At 39.0% G+C, this 17,458-nt stretch overlaps 1 protein-coding gene across 3 annotated transcripts in view; it reads left to right on the plus strand.

Moving 5' to 3' along the window:
• DYNC2H1 (dynein cytoplasmic 2 heavy chain 1) overlaps nt 1-2,122 on the plus strand; it is a 192,062-nt gene extending 189,940 nt beyond the window's left edge. For all 3 annotated transcript variants that reach the window (XR_012658746.1, XM_075081964.1, XM_075081974.1), the window contains one exon: nt 1,634-2,122. Coding sequence is in view for 2 of the 3 variants with exons in the window: in XM_075081964.1 (XP_074938065.1) it covers nt 1,634-1,792 (159 nt within the window). In the remaining variant the exon portion in view is untranslated. The remainder of the gene's footprint in view (nt 1-1,633) is intronic.
• Nucleotides 2,123-17,458: the final 15,336 nt, after the last annotated feature.

A 17,458-nucleotide genomic window follows, 5' to 3' on the forward strand; every position in this document is an offset into this window, starting at 1 on the left:
ACTAACTCACATTTGATGTGATTTGCATTAAAAAGACCCTAATATTTTTTCAAATTCCTTTCTGACAAGTGTGCTGCTGTGTTATTTGATTCTTGAAAATCTTCTGACATTTTGCTGTTGACAGGAAGGGAGATTTTGAGTATGACAGGAAACATGCTTAATATATCACAATTGAACCAAACCCTGAATTATTTATACTAAATAAATACATCGTGGTTTGAAGCCAAAATTACATGCTGTAGGAAGCCTAGACTGAGTCTTTGAGCTCACTTCTATAGTCGTGGACAGGGAAAATGTCCTGTGCAAAGCCCTAGGAGGAAACCTTGTCAAAGACGCACACAGTTTGTAATACAGAAAGTGGAGAGGAGCTGTTACTGTTCTCAGAGAGAGCATTGCTCGCTCATCATGATAGAGACGTAAAGCCATGGCTTCAACCAAGATCCTTCCCTAAGTATTGTTTACAATATAATTGTAATCTTTGTAATAGTAGTACTGCTACTGTCTGGTAGGAAAGTACATGTATAGGAGAATACAAATTATAAATTGATTCGGCTGGAAGTTCAAAGCACTCAGTTCAAATCTGAATGATTAAAGTTAACCTGATAATTTCCTATTTAGGTGCTTAATGGAAAAGGCCTGTTTTCCAGAAGTGCCAAAGAACCCCAGCTGTGACTGTGATCAGTATTAGTATGAAACGCATTAAAAAAAAAACCAACATCATCAAAAAGTCATCAAACCCGCTTTTCTTTTTTTTACTAATAATGTAACTTTTTACATATGCTTGCATGTCTAGAAGTGCTAGAAGTATATGGAAATGACTAAGGAACTTATCCATTTTGTTTGTTTTGTCCTGGTCTAACTAAATTGTGGTTAAAACTTCTGTGTTCCTCTTAATATCTTGCATTAACTGGGGGCCCTGTAAGGCTCTAATATAAGGTATGGTAGCGCTCTCTCTGTATCACAGAACAATATTTATATTTGGATTCACTGATATTATAAATCATAGTTTGAATCCATAAAGTAGCCTGGAAAGTGTGGAGTAAGATTTTTTTGGTGCAGTTCCTGAAGCATCCCACTTGCAGGTATCTCAGACACAGATCACAACTGGGGCTACATTACAGGAGGAGCAGTGAGGTTATCCTGCAGGGACGGACGAGGTGAGGCAGCAGGGCCTGCTGAGAGCCCTGGCTGCCTCAGGACCCCAGCCTGCCCAGGATGGCAGCTCCCTGGAGAACACAGCTGGTGCTCCCAAGGGGCCTTCTCCCCTCTGGGAACTGTTCAGCACTTCCCTTGCCCCTGGTTTGCAGAAGCTTTTGACATGTAATTTTTGGGTTTTTTAGCTGAATGAAGATTTTGATATGTAGTTTGTAGGATCACCCCTGTTACATACATACTTGTGTTTTCAGTTTAACAAACTGGAGAGAAAAAGTAGAAGCTTAGTTATGGAGTAGTCTAGCGAGTTTTCTGAAGTCTCTGCTTTGTTAGTAATCCTTCTCCTTTGTAGCCTGTCCAAGGCTGCAATGTCTAAACTGTATGTTAGGATCTAGCTTTAGATACTATATTATTGAAGATAATTCCTTTCTCATGTTTTGTTGTCTATTTAAGTGATAACTAAGTGCTTGTTTGCTGACAGGATGCATGTGGTCCATATTCTCCAGAGGAATGCATATCTTTACCAGTCTACACCAGCATGGAGAGAGACCGTGTGGTGACAAATATTGATGTACCTTGTGGAGGAAACCAAGACCAGTGGATTCAATGTGGCGCTGCTTTATTTTTAAAAAATCAGTAATCTGCAACTGCATTGAATTAGCTCTTGAAGATAAGAATCATTTAAACATCTTAGTTGTTTCTTATTAAAAAAACTTTGAATTCATTGCTTATACATTTTAAAGCAATGGTTTAGAAATTTGCCTGTTTTTTTAAGATATATAAAAATAATATCTATTTGACTAGAACTTAATTGTATCTTTGTGGCATATTGTTAAAGGTAACATGGCACTATTCAGCAAACTGTTAATTTGGGTTGTTTCTCTAGATTGTAATATTTTGTATTTCTTTCTCAGACTTGCTGGAATCTCTTACGTTTTGCCAGTAAATATTAAATATAAATTCTAAGTCAGCATTTTTTCTTTGATAATTTTTTTCATTATCCTTTTTGAACTGTTATTCTTATGCCTCCATTATTTAATAAAATAAAGTTATAAAAATTACCCATTGTAACTGAAATGGAATGTTTTACGTGAACATAAAAATCAGGATAAATGTTTCAGTTTGTTTTAATGATGTTTTACTTGTAATCATATTTCACTGTATTGGTAGTAAATAATAGGAGTTTCATTAAGTTCGTGTGGAGTTACAAATTCAGTTAGACTACCATCATGGTTGTAATCTAGAAGTTACTGAAAAAAACATTTTATGAAACTGTACTAAATTCCCATAAGAATGTGCACATAAATGCCCAAGATAGACAAACAGTTCCTTAGACAAGCAAAAGAGGTTTTCAGCCAGTTGTTAAGTGAATAGCCATGTGAGAGACCCATGGAGTCTTGTTCTTAGTGCAGATGCTGACGTTTTGATAGCACTGATTCATGATGTATCGTGTTGCGATGCTGCCATAGCTTTGATGTGCAGTTAGACAAAATCCCAAAAGAAGTGGGAAACCCAAAATCCAGCAGAAAGCAGCATTATTGAAGAATGATAAAGTCTCAACATTAGAATTGAAAGTGTCTAAGTTTTAACTGCAATTACAGTCACCTCATGAAGATACTTTTTAAAAGCCAAAAGCATAAAAACTGTTTCTTGGTTTGCTTAGAAAACAAAAGAGCTGTCTCGGCTCTGATAGATTTTATATTTATTTTGAAGTAGTATGTAAATTAAGGTTATATTTCACTTGTTTGGTATTTTTCATTGGTAGTTGGAGGGAGGGAGAAGGAAAGCAGAGAAAAGATTGGCCACATCTCCAGGTTAGCTTCCTGAAGAAAGTCTTTTTCTCTTTTCTACTCTATTCATCCCTTCATCCCTTAAACTTGTTATTTTGTCTTCTATTTGGAAAGTTTCCCGTTTTAGTTCTTCTAATAAAAAGATGTCCTAAAATAATTTTATACAAGTGCACATAAATTTTTAAAATTGAATTCTATCTAAAAGCAGAAGAGTTTTACTTCATACTTTCAGATAATTCTCATCTTCCTTTATACATTTGACTCTGATTCACTGAAGAATAAAAATGGAGCAAATTTGTAAAATAGTTGTCTGTGAAGAAAATTTTGGAAGAAAATGACAAAGTTTCCAACAGAACAGAAGGCACTCGTATAAATGCGTGTAGAAGCTCTGTGAGAGTTTAGAGGGTGACTTGTCTAGAGAAAGTATTCTGTCATACTAGGCTTTCTTGGTAAAACATCACTGGGAGAGGAAACAAATTTCACTGAGGCTGTGCTTTCGATGCCCTTAGGCGCATGTAAAGATCATGTTGCAACCTTCCCTTTTGGATCCAATGTGTTTTTGTAAAGCAGACTGGACTTTAGTTTTCGTATTTCTCAAAACTGAGGGATCTTCTGGCTCCTACTAATTCCAGCTTCTCTTTTGTGGACAGGTAGCTATATTCAGATAGCTACCTATGTTAGGGCAAAGACGTCTGGAAAATAGACATCATATTTTAACCTACCTTGCACAGAAAGTAGAGATCAGAAAAGTAGTAGGTGGTTTTGATGACCAGTCTTGCCTGTTATGGGAAATAAAAATCTACTATAATCTGTTGTAGAAACCCTGAAATAAACATTAGTAGAACATCGTGGGGATTTTCATGTTTTAGTTTGGTTTGTTTTTTTTTTCTCTCCTAATTGTAAGCTGCAAAGATGCCTTTCATCCTACCAAGTGGAAATAGGAGTATTATTTAGAACCTCTGGTTTCAAGTCTCCTTGTTTTATATATTTAGTCAGGAAGTCTTTACTGATTCTGTTAATATACAGATATTGATTCTATAACAAAAAAAAAACCAACAAACCAGATATAAAAGAGACTCCTCCAGACCTACCACAGTATCTTTATTTCTATTTCAGGGTCAGGAACTGATTCAATTTCTTATCAATAACTTGCCTGTATCCTAACCCCTCAGAACTGGCCTGTCTGCTGTGGAGTTTTGCTACCTCTTTTATCTATCATTTACTACTTCAGATTTAGAACTGCAGAATATTTCTCAGCTCACACCATCAAGGGTTTTGTTTTCAGGACATGCATTCATGCATTTCTGTTAGAGCGCCTTCTTTCTGCAAGTAGAAAGTACTCTTAGCCAGCTTGGTTAGATCTCCTTTTGATTGCTTCACCTCTTGGTTTAGAGCCCTTCCACATTACCAAAACTGCCTGCTTGCTTCTGCTCTGAGTCCTTCCATGAGCGATATGAAAAAACCCTCTTAATGTTTACCTATAACTAGAGCATTGAATTATATTTTTATTTGGGCAGAAGTCCTTTGGGAGCTCATCTAGGCTGATCTATGTTACAAATGTGAAAGGTGCTCTTTTCCTAGGTGTCTTTGATGTGCTTATTTTTTTAGCACAGGACAAAAAGAGATTTAAGTAAAGCTCAAGATAGTTTGGCAGCTTGAAATCTAGTAGATTTTTAATGATGTTATCATCACAAAAAACTTGAAAGCTGTATATTATATTCACGGTGTATTAAGCAGTATGTTTGATACTTATTTTGACTAAGTGATTCACTAATCTTTCCTTATCATGACTGTAGTCATAACCCTGATGCTTTGGAAGGCTCCCAGGTGACCTAAAGAGGGAAAAGAGATATCTTCTCATGTGCTTCTTGGTATTTATTGTCTGTATGCATTGTATGATGTGCTTGCTTTCTACACAATATTGTAATCTAAATGAAAGATACTATAGGTAACTACTACTGTATATCATAGGAATGATATTTTTGGTAGTAAAAGAACTGTAGAGTGTTTATTACCACCAAAGTGCAGCTGTATCACAAGCATAGGCCATTCAGAAGTATGAATCAGGAAACATAAGAAATAAAAGCGTCAGAAATGCCTTAATGGTCTGACTAGTGTTTCAACGAGTTTGTTCTGCTATTCAGTTTCAAGGCTATAGGAACTTGCGAGACAAAAATATAGAGAGAGATCTTAGAAAAACACACATTATTATCCTGTAAACACCCTCTTTTGAACACTTAAGAGGTATATCTTGGGCAGGTGCAAGTTGTTATCAATGGAAATCAAAGTGACAAAATGCAAAGTGAAAAAACCTTCAAAAATAATAAAACCTCTGAAAATAGCAGAGATTGTGCAGTAATAGCTGAGTGTGTTTAAAATTTTTTTTACAAATGCATTTATTTTATCTTTAAAAATGAACAGTTTTTTCCTTTTACACTTCATAGCAGTCAAGTATTTGTCAGGTATTGGTGCTGTCATCCATCAGAAGACATGCTCTTTGGTGCATTTATCAAGTTCACAGCTAGTGTACTGTCACAGAGTATGCTATGTTCCCAAACAGAAAAGTACATGTTTGTTGAAGACCCAGACTCACTCTTTGTTGTTATTTGTGATAAACTACTTTTCAGAAACAAGAGTTATAATTGTGACAGGATACTTCAAATTGTTGTAGTCATAAGGGAAAACTCTATAGAGTTGATTTAAGATTCTTTTCTAGAATGTTTTTAGAATTTCACTAAAATCCGAATGCTGCAGCAGAAGGAAAGTTATGCAAGTTATGCCAAGTACAAATAGAATTGGTTGTGCAATTTAATCTTTCCCCTTCTATTTCTTTATTTCAGCTTTCAGAAGACAGCACTCAGAAGAGCAGTAATTTGTCCCAAAACAGCTATATTATCGTTACACCTGAAGGGGCAATAAAAAACCTGAACTCCATGCTCAAAAGCATCAAATATGAGTCATTGCACAACCTCTTAAACTGATAGACTGTCTTCCATTGACAAAAATGGGTTTATAGAAATTATATGTAATATTGCTTACCGTATTAAAAATGTGCAGGCTTGACTAGGGCTAGAAATTGTTACGTGAAGTTTTACATACACATTTTTTAAATCCTTTTAATTTTTATAATTTTAATCCTTTGAAAATGAAAGGTGTGAATAAGCAACTAGATGTAGAAGACTCTGAAGACAAGTGAAGAGCAGGTCACACCTAGGAAGACAAGTTCACCCTTTGTGAGTCCTTATGCTGCATTCTCTTCTGAAGGCGTACATCTTCATGGGAGCATTTGAGTTCTTCACATATTAGAAGCTTCCTTGGAAACTGCTGCTTGAGAGGCCGTCCTGCTTCACCTCAGCTCATCGGCCAACTGTGTGTGAGGCTGCATAACTCAGCACTGTTTCTTCTATCTTCTTTTCATTTCAGCCACTGAAGCTGCTTATAGCAGAGCTCACTAAATTGATGTGTTTCAAGAAATGCCTCTCTTTAAGGTCTAGATTTCCTATTTCTAGTTCTCATGGCCTTTATGTAAGATGCCTAGAAAGCAACAGAACAGGGGGTTTTCACTTTAAGTATGTTTGATACAAACAGAAAGACTTTTCACTAATGTGTTTTAGAAAATCAAAGAATGAAGTTAGTGTTACTTATTTGAACTTCACAACAATAATTGCTGTTAATATGGATTGCAGTTTGCCTGAGGAGTAGCTCTTAAGGTATCATCTTTGTGGAAATCGGGGTGGTTTTTCTCCATTTTAAAAAAATTTAAATTAATTTATTTTAACGCTTTAAAATGCATAAAGGATCATGACAGAATATCCAGAAAGCTTTGCATAGGCCAATTCTAGAATGGCATTGTAGGTATGAGAGGCTAGTCAATGCAAGAATTGGAGTATTCATGCTGTGTTACAGTACATTGCTATTCTACTTCTTTGTTATCAAAACCATCTGCATGACGGTGTTATTGTTCAACAATAAATTAACTGAGAGCACATATAATTGAGTACACTGTAAATATACTGTCAAGTGATCATTCTAGCTTGATGATCCTATAAAGGAAGTTACCTAAACAGCGATAACAAGATGCCCAAGATGAATGTCAGATATGTGGCAGTAGTAGCATGTCAGAATTACTACTGGCTTTGCACCTCAGGAGTAAGCAAGCTCCCCTGGTTGTCTTCAAAAGAAGTCTCAGAGATATTCTTCATATCTTCACCCAGTGTTAGATTAACTTAGTTTTTCAGAGCAGCAAACAAGGATCTTCTTAACAGGTCATCTTTGGGAAAGTAATTAGTAATCACGCTTACGAAGTGTACTGGAGAGGCAATTTCATTGTCAGAGCTCCTCTCAGTCCCTGGCCAGGTCAGTTCTTCTCATGCCATCCCACATGGTACTATTTCCAAGCACAAGAGGGTGTTTCATACACTTTTATCTCTCTACTGAGATTGCTAAGAAATGTCAATGGTTAATAGCATTTTTGCAGCGGCATAGTCATATCAGTCTGTACCACTAGATGGTACTGTGGACTAGACCCTCGTGAGAGACTGGCACAGAGGAGTTAGGGGGGTTTGGAAGGTAAAGACGATTTATAGTATATATAATGTTGCATCAACAGTCTGTTCCAAAGGAAATTTTCGTATCAGCAGTGCTGAATAAGCAGCTATGTTGTAAAAAAATACTTATAGTTAGTTGTGATATAGTTCTTTTTAGAAATAAGTGATTCACCAAATTAATTTCTCGGTACTTAGAGATGCCTTGGTTGTGGAAGTGGATAAGGCACTGACTGACCACTCTGGCCTGTTTGCAGCTATTTCTATACATCTTCAGTATCTGCTTGGGAAGAAGGAACAGAGCGGAGAAGTATGCACTTGCAGCACGGAAGGCCAACAGCTTCCCGGGCTGCATCAGGCAGAGCATGGCCAGCAGGTCAAGGGAAGTGATCGCTCTATGCTCAGCCCTGGTGAGGCACATCTGGAGTTCGTGGTCCAGTGCTGGGCTGCCCAGTGCAAGAGAGACATGGACATACTGGAGCTAGTCCAGAGAAGAGCCATGAAGGTGATGAAAGGACTGGAGCATCTGACATACGAGGAGAGGCTGAGAGAGCTGGGACTGTTCAGCCTGGAGAACAGAAGGTTCAGGGGGCTTGTATCAGTATGTATCAGTATCTGGTGGGGGGGAGAGTAAGGAGGACAGAGCCAGACTCTTCTCAGTGGTGCCCAGTGAAAGAATAAGAGGCAATGGGCACAAACTGAAAAGCATGAAATTTCATTTAAATATAACTTTTTTCTTTACTCTTAAGGGTGACTGAGCACTGGCACAGGTTGCCCAGAGAGGTTGTGGAGTTTCATCCTTGGAGCTAATCAAAGTCCAATTGGACACAGGCCTTAGCAACCTCCTCTAGATTACCATGCTTTGAGAAGTGGAGCAGAACTAGATGATCTCCAGACGTGCTTTCCAACCTCAGGTGTTCTGTGATTGTATGAGCCTGTGAAATGCCTGAAAACAAAAAGGAGTCATTTAAGCTACCAGTATCAGGAACACTGTGACATAAGAATGCGAAAGCCATTTTAGGGAAGACAAGTGTCTCGTAAATACTGAGCCTTGCAGTTCATTGAAGGTAGGTCTCTGAAGTGATGTTTCTATCATTTGAGTTCCCATAAGGATGAAACAAGTGAAATTCCCAGTATTGTTTACTGATACTGCCCTGTCCACTCTATCTTGTTCTTAGTCAGTTGGCTTTGAAATATTTTCTTTATGATTTTTGTAAGAAGATTACATATCAAAAATGAGAAGAAAACTTAGTAAATTGGAATTTAAAAGTCTGTTTGCACTCCTGTCCATTTCCAACTTATTAAAGATACAGCAAACACCTCAGTGATACTGTGAGGACAGCACCTTAGTTATATATACAATTTGTGGCAATAGTTAACATCTATCAAAATAATTTCTGCAAATCATGAGAGGACTGTATGTCAGAGAAAAAGCCAGAAAACTGGAGTCAAGACCCAGCCTATATTTATTCTAATGTCAACATTTTCAAAGTATAGTCTAGAAAAAAATGTTTGTAGTTGAAGTTTTTTCAGTGTGAACTTTGTTCATTGGAAGGAACTGTTAGGCATTGGGAAAACACAAAATGTCTCTTGTAAAAGCATGCTTGATTTTCATCTATCCAGAGACCAGTTTTGTTCATCACTTTGAACACAGTGTAACACATACGGACATCTAGCCTACAGCCTCTGAAAGAGGAGTTTCACTGATGGTTACATCAGTGCTGGGAAGAATTCTCCTGATGAATTAAGGAGGGGAGGGGATGTGAAGAGATGTGAAAAAGTGAAGTCATATCTATCATAAAGAGCACAGTGTTCTGTTACAGGGTCAATGGAGTTTAAATGAAAACAGACACTGGCCGATTGGTTCCAGTATCATCTACATGAAACCACCTCTTATTCTTTTCTAACCTTTTGCTTCCAGTTTTTCTTTCTCCTCTTTGTAGAGAATGAAGAAACTTTTCCCTCAAGCCCTTTCTCTAGATGTAACTTCTTGGACTTCCTTAAGAACCGTCCTCATGGGCTCGCCATGGGAAGGAGAGATTACACTTTTCCTTTTGGCATCTGAGGTTAAATGCCATAATTTGTTCTTTATTGTTGTAAATGAATTTGAACTAGAAGATCTCCTCTCACAGATGATTCCTTTTGTAGTTAGAGTTCCATGAAGAATCAGCAGCAGGAACAAGTGAGCTACTACATAAATGTGATCATTGCTTTTATGCTTTTCATAATCAGTAGGATTGTTTAGGGAAGGCACTTCAGTTTTTGTAGTTGCACCTTAAAAATATGGTTAAAATTTTTAAATAAAATCAGGATACAATGCCACGACTGCCTCTCAAAGTGTTACAAGGATATTGGTAAGTAGGTAATGTCCTGGTTTGACTTCTTCATTAGACCTTTGGGAGCTGTACTTTCAGCAGCTGCACATGGAGGGACAACAGTCCCCACTCTCACATCATAAGGTTAGTACCTACATTTACCCACTAAGCTACATCATATGGCAACCCACTGTCCAGGTTCCTTGCTTTCTTCTGAGGAAATCAGGATGCAAGAGAGTGCCTGATGCAGAACCTGTCTCTCTCATTGCAAGGGAGTGTTGACAAGGTAACTTGAGTATAGTCCTAGCTCCCCTAGTTTACACATAGTCATAGATTCCAGGGCTGCTTTTGGCTGAGATTGTTGAATACTTAGAAGCCACACTAGGAAAGAAAACAGCATTCAGACACCAAAAATTGTGGTTGACTGTTGAGAGAGAGTGGCACAAGCCAGCAGTTTGCAAAGGCAAGAGAGGAATGCTTAGCTCAAGAATGACTGGACAGTTACGAGTCCTCCAATACAAGAAAGACATTGGAAAACTTGAGGAAGTTCAGTGGATCCCACCGAGATGCTCACAGGGCTGGAGCGCATGCCTTGTGGGGAGAGACTTGAGGAACGGGACTTCTTCAGCCTGGAGAAGAGACAGCTTTGCTGGGAGGAACTTATTAGCAGTTTGCCATTGCCTGCAAGGAGGTTATCAGGTTCCATGGTGGGAGGACAGGGGACAGGGAGGTGTTATAACTGTATATATAGAAAAATATTTTCACCATGAGGACAGTCATGCAGTGGCACAGGTTGCCCAGAGAAGTTGTGCAGTCACCACAATCGGAGGTTTTGAAAACTTGACTGGATTAAATCCAGACCTGCTATTGAGGCCCTCCCAGGATCCTCTCCAACCTGAACTATACTATCCTTCGATCTCCAAAGAAAAGAATGGTAGATTAGTTATATGTTCATCATTCCAAGCAAGGTATATAAATTACAGTTAGAAAATAATGTCACTCTGCTCTTTTTACTTTGTGCTCCATCTAGAAATGACCTGCAAGTCCTTCAGTTTTACTGCTTCCTTATAAGCTATCAACAGGTTCAGGGGTAAGTCAATGGAAAATGAAACAGTTCACAAGATAAATGGATGAATGAAATGTAAAACCATAATAGGGCAGGCCAAAAACAATTTAGAGGAACCTCACTTAAGGCATAAAAACAAAAATAAATGCTCTGAACACATCAGAAGCAGGACGCCTGCCAAGGAGAGTATTGGGTTATTAGATGATTGAACTGTAAAAAGAGTACTCATGGAAGATAAGACCACAACACAAACCTAAATTCTTTACATGAGTATTCATTTCAGAAACACTGAGGGAGGTTCCCACACTGATCTCTTTCACTCTTTCACACTCTCTCTCTCATTCTTTAAATAAAGGATGAGCCTTAAGGATCATCTTAAATTGGCCTGTCAAAATAGGAAGTTTTAGAAGAAACTGAGAAAATGACTAGTAAGTAATAAGTTGTCAGGGCCAGATGGTCCTCACTCAAGAGTCCTAAAGGAACCCAATAAACTCAAGCATAATGTTGCCTCACTACTCAGTATGATGTCTAACCCATCATTTAAGCGGCCTGCGGTTCTAGGGGAATGAAAAGTTCACATTTTTAAACAGTCGTCCATAAAGTCTTTTTTCTATGTTTGCAAAACTTACTGGAATTGTAAACCAATAAAATTTGATACTCAAGTATTTTAAAATCAAGAAAGGTCAGCATGGATTTTTAAGTCATATTTTGGAGGAACCATTTGCTCTTAAAAAAGCTTTAAACTTATTGAGTCAGGAAATAATTTGACACAGTACACAGGGATATGCACAATGTAGGAGAAGTTGGGAAAAAGGAACTAGGCTCTACAACAAAAAGCAAGAGAGATGGAGGGAGAGAGTGAGTACTGTTGTGCCATTTTCCAACAGCTGAGGACCTCAGTTTCCTACCTGATCTTTACCAGAGCAAGAATCCCAGGCCAGGGTATTTGCTGTCACTCTTCAGTACAACAGCATGCTTTTTCAAGAAGTCTGCATTCATTTTACTGTTTTTGCTACATTCAGGTGTGCTGTACCCAAGGGTAGGTTATCTCTTAACCTGTGTATCGTCTGTGCCTCACTCTTAGATACCGAGATAATTAATCACCCTGAAAGGTGGCAAAGAGTCAAACAACCAATTTTTACTTTGCAGATACTGCTGCTTTGTGAAATAGTTGGTGCAAAGATATATTAACAGTAAGAAGGGGGATCCATGTCTTCCTTCCTTCCTCCCTTCCTCCCTTCCTCCCTTCCTTCCACTATTTTTCCACTTTCTTCTTCCTTCTGTCCTGATATCTGGTTGGCCAATTAGGTAAATTAAAATGAGGAAAAACTTGACTGAAATATGTGTTAGGAGAGAATGAAGTACCCTTTATCTTGGCAGTTATGATCCAGTTCATATAACAGAATAGACTGTATCACACCTGCTCCTAGGGATTGCCTGGAGCAGCAACAACATAATCATAGGCATTAATATGAATAAAAATATCCTGACTGCACTTCCTGATGGACTCCTGAAGTAACAAGGAAGAGACCTGAAGGATTCAATCTGATCAGTTCCTAGCACAAAGCTGCTTCTAGAAGTGAGCTGATGAGATGTGAAATTGATATTGCCACAGGCAAGTCAAAATTACCCTGTCATGTGTCTGTGATGCCAATGTAATTAATCCTTGTAAAGCTCATTTTTAGATAGCTTAAACTAGATGTTTGAAATACATTTTATTCTACTATTCATTGAATTAATTCCTTTTCATTAGATGGAAATGAAAATGTCCAAACTGGTGAAACTGGAAACTGGTCTAAACTGAAGTACAAGAAAGCTGATGCAGGCTTCAAAAAAGCAAGTGAAACATGGCAATTAACAAAACAATAACAAGTTGATGGTAAAACAAAATTAAATTAAATAAAAAGAAAGCTAAAAATGAAATGGAAAAAGACAAAAATAATTGAAGAATCCCAAATAATGAAGTATGAGGACTAGTAGAGTGCTTCACTACTTGAATCTGATACAATTGCAGTCTGGAGACCAAGTCAGCCACTGGCATCATGCCGGCTGCCCTGAACAGTAGAATTTAATCCACAAATTAAAAGTATCAACTTGATGGAGAATTTTATGCCTTCCAATACAGAAAACACTTGTACAGTGGAATAATGCAAAGATGAGGCAAAATTAAGAAGCACCTGATCAGGTCTTGAATGGAAGGTGAAAATTGCTGGTTTAGGTCAGGTCTATGTGCCAACTGATCCAGTATGCTGCCACTGTTGGCCAGTGACCACTACCAAATATTTCCAAAAAATGGCAGCATAGCCAGCAATAGGCAAAAGCAATACAATAAAGCTGTTTAAGTTACCTTTTCCTTTCTACAAACTGAAAGTTGTCTTATTTTATCCAAAGGCAGATTTCATTCCATTTCTGGGGAACCTATACTAGCTAGTATATCCCTGAATGTTCCTGTAATGCATATATATGTAGGTACAAACCTTCTCTGAGTTGTCTGAAGTTCTGAGCCTAAAAGCCTAAGAGAAACTGGATTTTTCTTTCTAGATTCTTTACTTTATGCATGTTTATGATGTCCCCTCTTAATAATTCCATCCTGAACAAACAATCACAGTCTTTCAGAGTATCTTGATAGAAAAAAAGAGTTATTGTCCATCTAAACATTTTCAACTCATTATATTAAGTTTTTATGAATCCTGAATTTCTTTTTCCTTTAATTTTTTTATGATCAGGGGGTCATAGTGTTTCAGGTATCACCATATAATCTTTTTATTTCACTTGAAGTCCACATACTCAAGTAAGTTGCTTCCCATGAGGTTCACGTCCTGTTGAACAGCACTATCCCAGTGCTCCTTCACTGACAATATAAACCAAATATAACATTATAGGTTGCCCACTACCCTTTATTTTGTCACTCCAGTCTTCAAAAAGGGCAAGAAGGAGGACCTGGGATACTATAGGCCAGTCAGCCTCACCTCCATCCCCAGAAAGGTGATAGAGCAGTTCATCCTGGAGGTCATCTCCAGGCATGTAGGGGACAAGAAGGTTATCAGAAGCAATCAACATGGATTCACCAAGGGGAGATCATGCTTGACCAACCTGATAGCCTTCTACGATGGTGTGACCGGCTGGATCGATGAAGGGAGAGCAGTGGATGTTGTCTATCTCAAGTTCAGTAAAGCATTCGACACTGCCTCCCATAGCATCCTCACAGGCAAGCTAAGGAAGTGTGGGTTGGATGAGTGGAGAGTGAGGTGGATTGATAACTGGCTCAACAACAGAACTCAGAGGGTCGTGATCAACGGGGCAGAGTCTGGATGGAGGCCTGTCACTCGTGATGTTCCCCAGGGGTCTGTGCTGGGTCCAGTCCTGTTAAACATATTCATCAATGACCTGGATGAAGGGATAGAGTGTAACCTCAGCAAGTTTGATGATGGCACCAAGCTGGGAGGAGTGGCTGATACACCAGCAGGCTGTGCTGCCATTCAGCGAGACCTGGACAGGCTGGAGAGCTGGGCCAAGGGGAACCTCATGAAATTCAGCAAAAGTTCCTGCCCCTGGGGACGAACAACCCCATGCACCAGTACAGGCTGGGGGCTGAACTACAAGAAAGTGGCTCTGTTGAGAGGGACCTGGGAGTGCTGGTGGACAACAAGCTGACCCCGAGCCAGCACTGGGCCCTTGTGGCCAAGAAGGTCAACAATATCCTGGGCTGCATTAAAAAGGAGTGCGGCCATCAGATCAAGTGAGGTTATCCTCCCCCTCTACTCTGACCTAGTGAGACCGCATCTGGAGTGCTGTGTCCAGTTTTGAGCCCCCCAGTTTAAGAATGATGTGGAACTGTTTGAGCAAGTCCAGTGGAGAGATACCAAGATGATGAGGGGACTGGAGCATCTGCCTTATGAGGAAAGATACCTAGGTTTGTTTAGCCTGGAGAAGAGAAGACTGAGGGTCGATTTCATCAATACCTATAAATATCTAAAGGGTGGGTGTCAGGATGATGGGACGAGGCTCTTTTCAGTGGTGCCCTATGACAGAACAAGGGGCAATGGGCACAAGCTGGAACTCAGGAAGTTCAACCTGAATGTGAGAAAAAAACTTCTTTCCTGTGAGGGTGCCAGAGCAGCGGCACAGGCTGCCCAGGGAGATTGTGGAGTCTCCTTCCCTGGAGACATTCAAAAGCCGCCTGGACGCGTTCCTGTGCCCCCTGCTCTAGGTGTGCCTGCTCAAGCAGGGTGGTTGGACAAGATATCTCCAGAGGTCCCTTCCAACCCCCACCATTCTGTGATATATATTTTCAGAAAAACAAGAAGACTATTAAAAATTTCAAATTCCCAGAGTACAAAGTACAGAAAACAATCCTGAAACCACAGACACTAAGATTTCCCTTCAGAATTCAGAATATGGGATGTGATATTTTGGTAATTATGAAAGGGGCTTCAGAAGTGCCTCAGGCTCACTAATCTTTGGAGTTATGAACCTTATGAAAAAGCCCGTCTTGTGCTTTTAAGGATTTAATGAGGATTTGGTACTCAGCAAAGCCCAGATCTCCCGCATTTTTTGCTACAGTGTTGACACAGGCTTTTACTTGGGAGTGACACCAGGGTATTTTTCTCTATACAAAATTACTCTCATCTGTATTTGAGTGTTTTCCAGCCAAGTTAGCTGGTCCAAAGTAACACCAGGTATGGCTTTTACTTGGCCTGGCAAGTCACCCTGAGCTGTCAAAATGTGACATAAAATCTTGCTGTAGCTGTCGGTCCTATGAGCCTTGACCTGGTTCCTCTGGCCTCCTGAAAGTGATAGCAGGGCAGCTTGCTTTGGCACCAGATATCATAAAACACTCCCTGTGAATGGGTTTCGCTTACCTTTATTTTGCAACCCTATTTATATTTTTTTTAAGTGTAGGTATAGCAGTCCTTTCGTCCTAAGCTAAAATTAGTATGTAAGGTAGGTGGAATGAGCCATCTCTTGCACTTGTAAATATTTTCCTTCATGAAGTCTTTTAGTAAAGACCTTTTTTACAGTCTGAAAAGAGATGTTTCTTTCTCTCCAAGTGCTTTAGATAAGGTACAAATGGCCAGCTATGTCTTGACACCTTACTTTCAGAGCAATAATTTATATAAAATGCGTCACATCCATGGTGATCAATGTCATTTACTAATACAGCTGAGACACTTTAGGGGACTGCTGTTCCAAGACAATGAGTATTTATGCAAACTGGCCTCTTAAAATGTGTTAAGCAAAGTAACCAAAGTACTGAGAACTGTAGAAAATGTAGTCTTCTAATATTTTTTCTTTTTAAAATAGATAATTAGAGTATAAAATCACAGAATTTGGAGATAGACTTTTAGTAAAATACCCAAATTATTTAAAACTCTTTAAAAAGGGATGAAGTTTCAAGTAGAGGGTATAACTTCAAATGAGTAAGGTAGGAAAGGATGATCACCAGCTAAGAAAGCTGTTAGCAGAGCTCAGGGTCCCCAAGCACAGGATGGTGTGCCCTGAAATACACTCAGTCACTTTGAAATACAATTTAAAAATCACTGGACTGGTGTACTGGAAATGTTCAATGGTTCACACACCTTTCAGTAGAGACGTGATGACTGTTAAAAACAAACAGATCATGCATATCAAGCTTTTGGTAGTAGGTGACAGGCCTTTTAATGCCTTTTTAATCCCAATGTAGATGAAATGGACTGGCTTTGGAATGTATTCTCTTTAATTCCTCACATCTAACTTGAAACTTGGGAGATCCCCATTGCAATAAAAGAAAGATTTCAGCCACACTTCATGGGTTTCTCCCGGCTCTGTTGGGCACAGAGGGGCATTCTGCCAGAAATAGTTGTAAATTGCACCATCCCTATAAAGGACAGTGGAAATTGTGTTTTCAAAACCCTTCAGTTGTGACCAATTCTTCCTAAAGGCCCCTCGGGGGTTTCTGCAGAAAGAACAGCTGATGGGAGGTACAGAGGCTGTAAACACTCACATTTAAACATTGTCAATACATTAGGCTGCAGAAGCCCAGTAATGGCCATATCACAACCAGACTGGAGTCCTGCATGGCTTAGAAACAGTAAAGGGCGCAGGAAAGGGTGGAGGCGATAAGTGTTACCGTTGCCCATTATAATGAAAAGGAGAGAAAAGAGGCTGAGAGGCTTCTCTGAAGAAGCAAGAGAAATGCAAAACATGGCAGGGAAAATCCAGTGCATGCTACTCCCCCCTTGTCCCTTCCTCTCCAGGAGTATTACACCGTGAAGATGACTTGCCTTAAAAAATTGCTCTACTGTGATGTTTTATGTTGTATTAAGTTAGATTTTTATGCTCTGTTTAACTGAACTAAAATAATTGATTAGAGGATTCCTGCACACAATAACTGAAAGAGATAGCTTTCTTACAAATAGAATACCCCTGACACCAACAGACAGAGAGGTCTCAAGATAGAGCAGTAAGACAATATATTACAACTATTGAATAATTGTAATAGACAATAATTATTAAATAACACATACTGCTGGGCTAATGCTCCATAGTGATTTTATTGGAGAGAAGAGACAGTAGCTAGGGAGACTGTAAATAAGAATACAGCAGATGAGG

Source organism: Phalacrocorax aristotelis, chromosome 1 (assembly GCF_949628215.1).
Source record: "Phalacrocorax aristotelis chromosome 1, bGulAri2.1, whole genome shotgun sequence".
In the NCBI taxonomy this organism is placed as follows: Eukaryota; Metazoa; Chordata; class Aves; order Suliformes; family Phalacrocoracidae; genus Phalacrocorax; species Phalacrocorax aristotelis.